The following is a 12,063-nucleotide window of genomic DNA, read 5'->3' as shown; positions in this document are numbered from 1 at the left end:
CCTGCACTTCCCTGTGGAGATGCCTGAGCCCCCAGTCAGGGTGCTTCAGAAAAACAGTTTTCCCTCAGGAGCCCTACACCTCTCTCCTTACTCCAGGTTGGCTCTAAGGCCTTAGCCACAACAGTTGTGTCCATATCCACTCTTTCCTCCACAGAAGTGACTTTCCTCAGTTTCTCTCTATCCTGGGAAGAGATGTTTTATGCACAAAAATGTCACCGTTTCCTGACTGACATCATCCTGGATTCCATCAGGCAAAAGGACCCCAAAGCCATGACAGCTAAGGTGGTCTCCCTGACCAACCGGCTATGGGTATGTGTGACAGGCCCAGACCTTGCTCTTTCTCTGTCCGTCCCCTTGTCCCCATAAGTGGTGCCAGGCAACTGGAAGCATGCCAATGGGAATAGGTCAGGGACACAAGGGTGGCAAGAAGAGCAGGGATAGGAAGACAGGTTCAGTGTCATCTGGACCAAGACTTCACTGAGAGGTAGCTTGGGATAATCGTGGCCTCCGATCCCTGCAGCTCCTGCAGACTCAGGGAAGCCCCTGGTCTGCATCCCACTCTGAAAGGCAGGAAATAAATGTGTGTCAGGCAGCGGCTTCCAGCCCTGCCTGACCAGGGGCTCTCCTGACAGACCCTGCACATCAGCCCCAAGCAGTTTGTGGTGGATTTGCTGACCATCACCGGCTTCAAGGATGACCGGCACACCCAGGAACGCCTGTACAGCTGGGTGGAGGTGAGGGCCACTTGTACCCCACTGGGAAAGATGACCCTGTGGACACCTCAAATGGACACTGTCTTGCTTCTGGGCCAGCACTGCCCAGAAGGCAAGGCAGGCAGCTAGACCTCTGGTCCCTGGTCCCAAGGAGGGAAAAACAATGGCTGAAATTAGTCCAGAGTGATCAAAAAGCAGTATTCGGGCCACTGGTTTTTTTTAAGTTTTCCTCCAATGGTACCAATTTTGCCTTTATCACTAACATCCCAGCCGTGCTTGGGAAGCACATCACATGAGCTCAAGCTTTTGGGGTGTTGAAATCTGAGAAACTATTTAGAGTCAGACCTTTCTGACCACTAATACCAACTTCACCTACTTAGCCATATCACCACTTTCACACATTCCTTTCATATATAAACTGCTTTAAAGCATTCTTCACCAGAAAAAAAAAAAAAAAGGTTCAATGAGGTCGAAGGAATAATCGAGGTTTTTTTATTTTTGTTTTTTGATTCCTTAAAATAACTTTAGGGTTTGAAGTTTTCATTTTAATATTGTAGCTGATGAAGACTTAGTTAATTTCTCATTAATCTGGTATTTTTTGTAATCAAGTACATTATTATAATACTTTTCACCCTAAAACCCTAGTTCCCAGTTACTATTAGGTCTCTGGCCAGTCTATTGATTAGAAAAGTAATGTCAGCATTTGCAGCTAGAAAAGTGGAAAACCAGTGGCCGGAAATGTACATTTTTGACCCTCTGGTCATTCTGGTAGCCATTCATAGCCACAAGCTTGTGAGATGCCTCTGGGCAGAACTGAGCCCAAAGAATCAAAGGTCCCCAAAAATAGACCTTGCCCTACCCCTGCCCCTGCCCAGATGGGGAGGACCCCGCCCACTCAGCTACAGTAGGCAACCAGCCAGGAAGTAAGGGATAAGATGGGCCTTTCCTTCTAGCTCACACTGCCTTTCGCCAGGAAATATGGCCGCTGCGTGGACCTGCTCATCCAGAGGGGCCTGTCTAGGTCTGTCTCTTACTCTATCCTGGGCAAGTACTTACAAGAGAGCTAGGGTGACCAGAGATGCTGCCCTCACAATACCCCCATCTGCCAAGGCTCATTTAAAGAATGCATATGCACATATGAAAGTATGTCAGTCTATTTTTATTATAAATAAAGAGTAATGAGTCAAGGGCCTGGACTCTCTCTCTGAGACACCAAAGACCAACAAGTGAAATAATTTTAGAGAACAGCTCTAATTGAAAGCTCTTCAAAAGGTGTTGAAAAAATATAACCAAAGTGACCCAGGAAAGAAGGGCTGGGTTTGGGCAACCAAGGCAGTCAAGAGTTAAGGCTACAATAGAGGTGGGCTTGCCCCTACGCTTGAGAAGCTTGGCTTTGAGACCAGGGATTGGGAAGCAACTGCTGGGAAACCACCTAGGTTCCTCTGAGGGGTGAGGCAGTCCAGTCACTGTCCAGTCACTGCTCTACTTGGTACCCCACCCGCCTAGAGCATGGAAACCCATACCTTCTGCTCTAGCCTAATCCTAACGTGTAACAGGTAAAAGCCAGAGAGGGAATAAAAGGGGACATGGGGCCAGAGGCTCAGGATCAGGGCACTCATTCAGGCCTTGCAGCCAGGCTCCCTAAGCGAGGTCCCTGCCAGTCTGCCAATGGGCACAGACATCAGAAAGGAGTAGTCAATAGCGCAGTGCATGTGAGCTGGAGGTGGCCCAGGTACCAGCCACATTTGGGTCATAGCAGATCCTGAGAGAGGTGATATTTCTTGGACCTCCAGGTGCTGGGTCCACTGCCTGCCTTCCAGCCCAGGCTCAGACCTGTAGTTGACAAGCTAGGTATGACTGTCATTTTCCTCAACTGAAGGTCCAGGTGGATGGCCCACCTGGGGTATGGCCCTATCCCACACACCCCCATTTCCTCCTAAAGGAAAGGCAGGCATAGGCCTGGGCTGGGGAAAGAGGACAAAATGATACTTACATAGGAAAAGTCCTCAAGACCCCTGCCCAGGGCCTGCCCTGACATATAGCTGCTGTCAGAGCCACTGGATCCACTGGCTGATGGGCACTGGGATGAGACCTCTGAGTCGTCAGGAGCTGGGGAGGAGGAAGGTAAGCTGTTGGCAGGGAAGGGCCAGACCCTAAGCAATGCCCTCTTGCCTCTGGTTAAGCCCAGACCTACTCAAAGACAGCTGGCTGCCCAGCTCCACTTCAGCTTCCAGCGCTGCTTCCTCTGGGAAGCTGGGAGAATACAGGGGCCAGCGGAGTCCCAGAAGCGCCGGGTCTCTGTACAGATGTAGGTTGAGGGATCCCAATATGGAGCAAGAGGCAGGGTCTCCAGGAAGGGAGCTCGAGGCTCCCAGATAGGGGCTCTCATAGTCAAACGGTGCTACAGCAATAGAGGCCCGAGAGCGAACTTCTGTGTAAGAGAGAGGGTCAGACTGGGACAGGGCAGAACCCACCTGGGCCAAGGTCCTGAAGGGAGCACAGGCAAGAGCTGACAGGAGTCCATGTTACCTCCCATTCAGCCTTCCTCACCCGCTCCCCCCTGTAGCCTGCCTGCTACCTCGGCACTTCAGGACATAGTTGACAGTGCGGTCGTTGATAGCTTCCTCGCTGGGGGCGATGTCCTGAAAGGCCTTGTTCCCCACACCCATGGACATCATCTCAGCCATGCGCACCTCTGGGGGGAGAGGGAGTATAGGTAGGGCCTCTCTGGACATCAGCCTTGTCCTCGGGCCTCTGTCTACCACCCCCTTGAGTAAGTCCTTCTTGTACATCCATGCCCAGCACATTAGCCATCCTATGCACTGAGCCTTTCTGGTGCCATGCTCTCCTCCCCACAATCCTGGGGGCACGGTTAACCAGGTTAACACTGTCCATAGTCAGGGATAGTGACAACAGGACTGCCTGACTTTGAACTTCCTTTCCTTACACTCTGGCTGCTGCTATTGGACCTCCCTGCTCCCAAACATTTCCAGGTTCCTAGGCCCTGTCTGGGGCCCTGTGGGACATAAGCTCTCCAGGGAGGGGACCATTGGATAAAGTAGGGGCAGGGACCCACCCTTGTTGTGGATAGCCTGCCTCCAGAGCAGACGAGAAATGTCAGCTGTCCAAGTCTGCTTGGTGTCCAAGCTGGCAGCCTGCAGCACAAAGGTGTCCTTGGCCTTGCGACGGCGGAACCAGATCTCAAAGCGCAGGTTGTTATCCCCACAGCACTCAGTGAGGCCTAGGTCTGCCATCTGTGTGGCCAGGAGAGGGGCTTGGTGAGGTCAGAGGGGGTGAGGGTGAGGCAGGGACCATAGGAGGGGTGCAGTGGGCCTACCTTGAAGGAACGCTTGTAGGTATATGTGTCAATGCCCGTGGGTCCTCGGCGAGGCTTGCTGAAGAGCAGTAGCTCCTCAAAGAGGAAAACACGGCGCAAGGACTTACGGCGCCCAGTGCGTACCATGAACTCATCCTGTCGCACCAGCTGACCCTGTTCCTTGAGGTTAACCTGCCAAGCTGGGGCCCAGTGAGTGCCCAGCCTTTCCTGCCCTCCTCCCTTCACACCCACTGCACCTGCCCACCACGACCTGGCATGACTCACATCACAGCCCTGGATGGCGTCCATGGCTAGCAGGTCGTTGCCATGTCGCAGCTGGAAGCGCACAAGGCTCTGGGCGGCCCGCAGGGCACTCAGCTCCTGCACGGCACCCCCGCAGGCCCTGGCCAGTTCCTGCAGCATCAACGCATACTTGCTCATGCGCTGGATGGGCTTCAGGAGGTAGGAGGCCAAGTCCAGGTGGTCCCCCAGTGCTTGCTGCTTATCCTGCCAGGTGGGTGGGAGACCATCAGGTGGCTTCAGGGTACTTCCTCCATCCCCTCCTCCCCTAAACTCAGGCTCATCTACCTTGAAGAAGGCATGACCAAAGCTGGTCATCAGAGCATCAGAGCGAGGTTTATTCTTGCTGTAGAGTGCATACATCCCAAACTGCAACCGCTGTGAGGAGACACAGATCAACCCAGGTTCAAGGGGGCCAGGTACCCTCACCCTGAGAGGACCAAAATGCTAACCAACAGTTCCCAGGGAACTGCGGATCCCTGTCTCCCTGGCTTTGAATGAGGCAACCTGGAAAGAACAGGCACTGTGCAGAATGGGGCTTGCCCACGGGGCCTCTGCTCCTCTCACTGCTCTTGAACACCACTCTGGGCTTCCTCACCTTAGACAACTCCTTCTCTTGTTCACTACACTCAGCCGCTTTGACCTGTCTCTTCTTTGACCACTGAGCCTCTTCCCTGCCCCAAAGCTTTACACTTAATCTTTCCTCTGGATGGAACACTCTGAGTCCAGCCCTTCCCCTGTCCTGCCCCTCAAAGAGGCCTCTAACTGCACCACCCCCTGGCCCCACTGCTAAATCACGATCATGTATGTATCCTGATTATTTTGTTCCTGACCCAAACTATAATCTAGAATTACCTTTTTTTACTTTTATGTCTCCTTTTCTACTAAACGTGACTACCTAGAGGGGCAGGGACCTTGCTGGTCTTGCTCACAGCTATACCCAGCACAGAGCCTGGCACCAAGCATCTACCCAAGAGCTCCTTATCAAGTGTGGCAGAATCAGGTAGGGGCCATGTGGCCTGTGGGCTTACATGGCGCAGGAATGCATAGGCAACCCGGGGTGGGTGCTGGGTACAGGCCTCCAGTTCACGCAGGAAGAAATGAAAATGGAAGTCCCGCAGCTTCTCCAGGTTGCCAAAGAGGTGGGCACGCTGGCCACGGAGGCCCTGGGGCACATCAGGGCGGTCCAGCTCAGGGAAGTAGTTCTCCATGGTGTAGTCAAGAGCACGGACATACTCCCGCTCTGTAGCCACCATCTCTGCCAACACCAGCTGGAGCCTACCAGACAGGTGGAGTCAGGATTCAAGACGTCTCTCCTGCCACTGCCCTCCCTGCCCTGCACACTGCCTGTACCTGTTGGGGCTCCTGGGGTTAGAGCTGCCTGGTGGAGGCATGGTAGGGGATGACCCTGGCTGGGCACCACCTCCAGCCTCTGGTCCGTGGGAAGCAGCCACAATGGCCGCACGGTGGCAGTGGTGAGTAAGCTCTCGGAGACTCTGCCCCAGATTCTGATCAAGGCTATATGCCTTCCTCAGGGGAGGGGTGGCAGATGCACCAGGGACATGGCTGACACACAGACTAGCTGTGCTGCCCGTCGTGGTCGTCGTCAGTGGTGGCTTCAGTGCAGCCTCTAGTTTCTGGTCCAGGGCCAGCCAGGTGTCCTGGCAGCGTGCCCAGGCCCAGCGGCATTCCTGGCGGATGCCCTCGGAGCCCAACCCTGTGGCCAGAGCCCACATCTTTCGGAAGTGGGCAGGAGGCAAGTCAGGGTGCTTGGTCCAATGCAGCTGCAGCCGTTGTAGCACGACCCCTGGGCACTCCTGCTCCAGCTGTGCCAACACCCGCTGCCCCTCCTCAGCCCATGTCGAGGCCTGTAACACCAAGGCCAGAGAGCCACTGAAGGTGGACCCACCAAGACCATTGGGCCTTCTCCTCCACCCACTCTCCCGGCCCCACAGGATGATGGCTCAGGCCATACCCCCATTGGTTGAATTTTGGGGTCAGACCAAAGACAAGGAGAGAGGAGGCAAGATGTCCTGAAAGAGCTCAGGCTGCGGTAAGGCTAAGAAGCCACTCCTCCATCCCCACTGACCACCAGGAACAGGACACCTCACCCACCTGCTTGAAAAAATGCAACAGCCTCTCAGCATCTGCCAGCCGCTGCCGCCGCTTGGCCAAAGCCCTAGAGAAGTCGCTCAGCTGGGCTTGCAGGGCCAGAAAGCGGGCCCCAACAGGGCCCAGTTCAGCAGCCTCCCAGCCAGCCAGTGGCTGCAGAAATTTCTCCCCTCGCCTGACCTGCTCCTAGAGAAAGAGACTGGGATTAGCAGACCTACGCCATGAACAGTCTTTTCCACAGACATCTACACGTCATTATCAAGTCTCTCTTGTGACTGAAGACCTTCCCCCCACACCACACACCCCACCCACTCTCCTCTGTCTCTGTGCCTCTCTACACACCCAAACTTCCTAGAGGAATCGTTCGCCTCGGTATCAGGTATCATTGCTTCTTCACCTCATCAGCCTAGTGCAACCTCACTGCCACCTCCATCCCCAGCAATTCTTAGGCCTCATCTGACCATTGCTCAGCAGCCTCTAATCCTCTTTTTCAGTTCCCCAACCCCTCCCCACTCACCCTAGTCTCCTCCTGTCCCCCATCCCTCATCTGAGCCATTCAACAGTGGCTGTCCTGAACACAGTCCACACTCTCTCCCCTCAGGCAATCCTATGTGACCGTCAAATGTCACCCACACACCCGCATCTACCAAGTGACCCTCTACGCCTAGGTCTCTCTTCTGAGTTCCAGGCCAATCCCCATGGGTCTCAGACCCTCATGGTCATCTCCAAAGCACACCCAAGACTGGATTGATGAATCCCCTTGCCTCAGAAGGCCCTTGTCTCCTGGTCCTTCTCTCAGGAGGGAACTCTACTCACCCCTGCAACCTTCCCCTCCTTTTTTTAAAAAAAAAAATTTTTATTTGAGAAAGAGATAGCACACATGTGCAAGCATGGAAGGGAGGTGAAAGGAGAGAGAGAGAATCCCCAGCAGGCTCCACGCAATGCGGGGCTCAATCCCACAACCCTGGGATCATGACCTGAGCCAAAATCAAGAGTCATTCAACCAACTGTGTCATCCAGGCGCCTCTTCCTTCCTTACCCCATGTATCAAATCCCAGAAATTTCTAAAATCAGTCTCCTCTGCCACCATCTGACTAGAGAAAGCATCATTCCCACTAGGCCACTACAATTGCCTCTGTGGACTCTATATGTCCATCCTTCAAATCACTAAACAGAAACTATGAATCATCTTCTAGAATGTGGATCTGATTATGTGACTTTTCCACTTAAATTTTATACAGCTACAGGATCCAGCAATCTAGCCACTGACTACTTTTCCAGCTTCATTTTACCTCACTCTCCCTCCCTTTACTGCACTGCATTTCAACCTCACTGTCCTTCTTATGGTTCCTCAGGCAAGCCATGCTCCTTTCTGCCACAGAACCTTTGAACATGTTCTTTGTTCCCTCAGCTGGGAATGTCTCTTAACCCCAACCCCTCTTTCTCCTGGTTAACCTATCCTTCAGCTCTCATCTCAAAAATCAGGATCTCAAGAAAGCCAGACCAATACCCCTTCTGGGTCAAGTATTTTTTTTTTTTTTTTAAATTTTTTTAATGTTTTTTTTATTTATTTCTAGGAGAGAGAGAGACAGCATGAGCAGGAGAGGGTCAGAGAGAGAGGGAGTCACAGACTGAAACAGGCTCCAGGCTCTGAGCTGGCAGTCAGCACAGAGCCCGACGCAGGGCTCGAACCCACGAACCGCGAGATCATGACCTAAGCGAAAGTCGGACGCTTAACCGACTAAGCCACCCAGGCGCCCTTGGGTCAAGTATTTTTTAATAAACTCAGGTAGAACCACCTGCGCTATTTCTTTCCAGAGCTTTTGCCTCCATTTGCAAACACACATATGTGGCTTTCAACCTTTGATTACAATTGCTCTCTGCTGGACTATAAATTCAAGGAAAGAAATGGATTTCCTTTCACCCATGCTGCATTCTTAGTCTCTGGCAAAGTGATCCAATACCTAGGAAATAAACAAGTAACCGAACTCACCTGGGCAACCTGGTCCAGCTCCTGAAAAGGACCTTGGGCCTGGAGCAGCATGTCCAGGGAGGGCTCCCTTAGCCCCTCAAGTGCTGGCCAGCCCACCTGCTGTAGCCATACTTCAATCTGGAGGGGCACAAGCAGGGAAAGAAATGCTGCTGTGGGGTGGACGTCATGCTTGAGATCAGAGGCAGGGCCCATCTGGGCAGATAGTTCCCACCTGGTGCAGCCCACCCTCCTGGGCCTCCAGAGTCTGGACCAACTCTAGTGCCTGCACTCGCTGGTTACTCTGCAGGGTCAGCTGGTGCAGCAGTCCATCTACACGGCCATAGAGCTCATCAACTTCATCCACTGCTGGCCTGGTACAAGGTACATGGTTGTAGGGCTCTTGTTAGATGCCTTGCTCCACTCCACCCTGTCCTGGGACCACAATCCTGGCTGGTTCTGAGCAGCCAGCTAAGTTCTTGGCATGGAATATGGTGGGCTGGGGCAAGATCTGGGATCTGAGTTTGCATCTACCTGTAGTCTGGGCTCAGGGTCACCTCTGGGACCTCTTGCTTCAGCCATGCCAGCTCCAAACTCCCCTGGCACTGTAGCCATGCTAGCCGGGGTGAGTCTAGCACGTGCTGCATCAGGACCCGTGCCTGCTGTAGCAGCCGACTAACTTCCTGTGATTAAGGGCAACAGGCAGTGGAAATGAGCATTGGAGAAAAGGAGGAAGACAGGGAGCATTTGGAGAGATGTTGTGGGGACACTCACCCCAGACTCCATGGGCTGGGGCACAGCCTTCATGCTCTCAATGGCCCCGTGGAGCAGGGTACAAACCACCTGGCAGCTTTGCAGTAGGGCTTCCAGACGCTGTGAGCAAGGACAAGCACGACCAGAGTAGTGCAGTGCTGGTCCCAAGCATCCTGGATCCCAGGCCACTGCAGCCAGCTTTGCACTGCTCAAGCCAACCCAGGAAAGGCTCCTCTGCTGGCCAGGTTGCCTGCTGCCCCCCATGTCCCCACCCACTGCACTGACCATTCGGAAGTCCAGCCAGGTCTGGTGGCAGTAAGGCAGGCCTCCTCCCATTGAAGCTGGCAACCCAGAAGTGGAGATGTGGGTCAGCAGGCTCTGATGAGAGGGCAGCTGCTTCAGCTGGAAGAAAAGAAGGTGTAGTGGCTCCTGCCTGGTGGGGAAGCATCCCACCTCCCCCGCTGGCCAAAATGGCTCAGTACCTGCAGCCTGGAAGGTACCTCCTCTGGCATCTTTCCCACTAGCAGCACCTGGTACACTGATCCTGGGGCTGCTTCCTGCAAGGAATTTGAGTGCAACCATGTCCCCAACCCTATTTAAAAGGAATGGCTGAAGTCAGGAGAAGATACAATCCTGTACTCACTTGTAGTTGGCTGAGCCCCCAGAAAAGAGAAGAACTTGGGGGACGAACTCGGGCATCCACCAGCACGGTCAATCCCAGGGCCTGTACTTCGGGCCTAAAGAGACAGGCTTCAGTTCAGTATCAAATCCCCCAACCTTACCATGTCCTGGCTCCAACTCCACCACCCCCCCCCCCCGCCCCCAACCTCCTCTCTGTAACCTAGGGATGCTTCGCAGATAGAGCAGAAGGCGGATGAGTTCATGGCTACCGCACGTGGGGAAAAACCAGGCTGGGCTATGGGCACACAGAAGCAGCACTGCCCGGCCTTCTACATCCCGAGTCCCTGTGGGGAAAAGACAATGAACACCTGTCCTATCAAGTCACCCCACTTCCACCACTTCTAGTCTCTCCGACGTAGTTACCTGGTAAGGTAGCCATGCCACTGGCCAGCAGCTCCCAGGAAAGGTCTTGGGCCAGGAGGTAATTAGCAGGCTTAGGGAGGCGAGATCCACTGGGGTCTTGGGAAGAAAAATGGCTTGGGTGTGCATTGGGCACTCACTCAGAGACCCCTCCTCAGACCTGGGCTTCATTCAGCCTGAGTAGGGTCAGAGCCCTCCCCAAGTCTTGGTACCCACCTTTAGGAACCCCCACTTGACCTCCTTGGCCCAGCCTCCCTTACCTGGCTCCAGTAGCTCTGACGATGTCTCAGATAGAGGCCCTTCAAGGTCCACAGGATCACTGTCCAACCTCTCAGGACCCAAACCAGCTGGCATTAACCTGCCTGGAACTTGGTCCCTTGCCAAACCTTCCCCCTGACTATCACTCTCGCCCTGTGCAAGGCTGAGGTGGGAGGACACTGGACATAGGAGGCTCTCCGCTCTAGAGGGGATGGGTTTCTCTAACTGGGCTGAGGAACCTCCTAGTGTATTCCCCTGCCCATCTACAGCCATTGGTCCTAGGGGTGACTGAAGCTCCCTAGGCAGGGAGCTGTCCTGCAGCCCTTCTCCTTGGGCTGTCCCTGCTGGTGATCTTGGAGGATTGGGGTCCTTAACCTGCACGTGGGGAACAGGCTCCTCCTCATCACAGGCATCCCTGAAGCTGCACACAGCAAACCTCCAGTCAGTAGCATGTCCTTGGGATTCTGGGGACTCATCCCCAACCTCCAAAGGCCCTTCCATCACCCTCTCCTTAAGGGTGGGCCTGCTCAGGGCAAGTGGGAGAGGGACTGGGCCCTCATTGTGAGGCTTCTGCTCATCCAGGAAATGGACTGAAGACAGTCCCGTAGGGCTCGGTGGGTGACCCAGGTAGAAGACACTAGGCCATAGCAGGAGCCAGTGTTGGTTCCCAGGTAGAGGTAGCACAGATGCGGCAGCAGTTCAGGCCTAAAGAGACAAGAGAAGGGCAGGGGTCGCCCCTGAACGTCCGCGCTCACACTGCCCTCAGCCAGAGGGCTCCTACGCTCAGACGCGCACTCACGCGTTGCCGGCCTACGCGTGAGGGCCGCACGTGGCGTGGGCAAGGCGCTGCCTCGTGCTGACGCCCGCCCGGCCCGGCCCCGCCTCGCCGAGACACTCGCGCGCCCCATCCATTCCCCCCTCCAACCCCCCGCAGCCCTCAGACCCCCGGACGCGGAACCGAGAAGCCGCGAAGCCGCGCCCTCGAACCTTCGGCACCGCCATCGACGGCGGGTACAGCGCACCGCCCCGGCGTCCACTAGCGCCGCCTCCTGGCCGCGGGGAGGGAACGCAGGCGGCGGAAGACCCGGCACCGTGCCGCCCCCTGGGGGCCGGAGGACGAATCTACATCCCATCCGCTGCCCGACGGCATCTGCCGGTCTCCTGTGAAAGCTTGGAAACTCGGGCTCTCGCAGTGTCCCAAAGCCGCCACCTCCGCCGCCTCCCACCCTCCGGGCCAGGCGGCTTGGCTCCACCCCCACCTTCAGGGCCCGCTTACTTTGACTAGGCTGCTCTGTCGGCCGGCGGGCGGGGGGAGCAAGGACTACTAGCAGTTCCAAGGTGCCCACGCCCCGGAGTGCTGGAGAGGGAGAGCGCTGGAAGCGGTCCCCCTCGGGCAAAGGTGATGTAGATGCCCGTTGATGCGTGAATGGGTGACTGGGCCGGGGTTGGGGTGGGGGCGTCGAGGGAAGGGGTTTGTGGGAGTGAGGGGATCTGCTCTCGAATGCACGCAGTATGGGGGGAGGGGGGACTGCCCCACTCTGTCAGCAAAACTGGGAGCACTCATAACTCGCAAGGGAAAAAAAAAAGTGTGGGCCCAAGAT

The 12,063-nt window shown here is 55.1% G+C and overlaps 2 protein-coding genes across 5 annotated transcripts in view; one reads left to right on the top strand and one right to left on the bottom strand.

Moving 5' to 3' along the window:
- The window catches only part of KCTD19 (potassium channel tetramerization domain containing 19), a 31,203-nt gene extending 29,303 nt beyond the window's left edge, over positions 1-1,900 (top strand). For 3 of the 4 annotated variants that reach the window (XM_039222780.1, XM_039222770.1, XM_039222796.1), the window contains 3 exons: positions 155-309; positions 633-734; positions 1,667-1,900. In XM_039222780.1, coding sequence (XP_039078711.1) covers positions 155-309; positions 633-734; positions 1,667-1,780 — 371 coding nt within the window. In that variant the 3' untranslated portion in view covers positions 1,781-1,900. The remainder of the gene's footprint in view (positions 1-154; positions 310-632; positions 735-1,666) is intronic. The other variant, XM_039222787.1, reaches the window with a different exon arrangement.
- PLEKHG4 (pleckstrin homology and RhoGEF domain containing G4) lies at positions 1,852-11,087 on the bottom strand. The gene is made up of 21 exons (XM_039222760.1): positions 10,465-11,087; positions 10,208-10,303; positions 10,005-10,128; positions 9,807-9,900; positions 9,646-9,720; positions 9,449-9,565; positions 9,185-9,283; positions 8,945-9,093; positions 8,646-8,784; positions 8,435-8,551; positions 6,445-6,627; positions 5,683-6,197; positions 5,361-5,607; positions 4,618-4,707; positions 4,315-4,536; positions 4,051-4,221; positions 3,790-3,967; positions 3,292-3,408; positions 2,908-3,144; positions 2,707-2,822; positions 1,852-2,546 (listed from the first exon to the last, which is right to left on the bottom strand). Exons 1-21 carry the CDS (start codon positions 10,961-10,963, stop codon positions 2,541-2,543), a joined length of 3,591 nt encoding a protein of 1,196 aa, XP_039078691.1. The 5' UTR covers positions 10,964-11,087; the 3' UTR covers positions 1,852-2,540.
- Between the last annotated feature and the right edge of the window lie 976 nt (positions 11,088-12,063).

This window comes from Hyaena hyaena, unplaced genomic scaffold, assembly GCF_003009895.1.
Source record: "Hyaena hyaena isolate Hyena2069 unplaced genomic scaffold, ASM300989v1 scaffold_18, whole genome shotgun sequence".
Classification (NCBI taxonomy): Eukaryota; Metazoa; Chordata; class Mammalia; order Carnivora; family Hyaenidae; genus Hyaena; species Hyaena hyaena.
This window is presented reverse-complemented; position numbering and strand designations above follow the sequence as displayed.

Excerpts from the sequence above, each read along its gene's own strand:
- PLEKHG4 (XM_039222760.1), bottom strand. The coding sequence starts at position 10,963 with ATGGAAGGGCCTTTGGAGGTTGGGGATGAGTCCCCAGAATCCCAAGGA. Across the intron at positions 8,785-8,944 it reads ACCCTGAGCCCAGACTACAG|GCCAGCAGTGGATGAAGTTG; the intron begins GTAGATGCAAAC and ends ACCTTGTACCAG. Across the intron at positions 3,968-4,050 it reads CCTACAAGCGTTCCTTCAAG|ATGGCAGACCTAGGCCTCAC; the intron begins GTAGGCCCACTG and ends CTGGCCACACAG.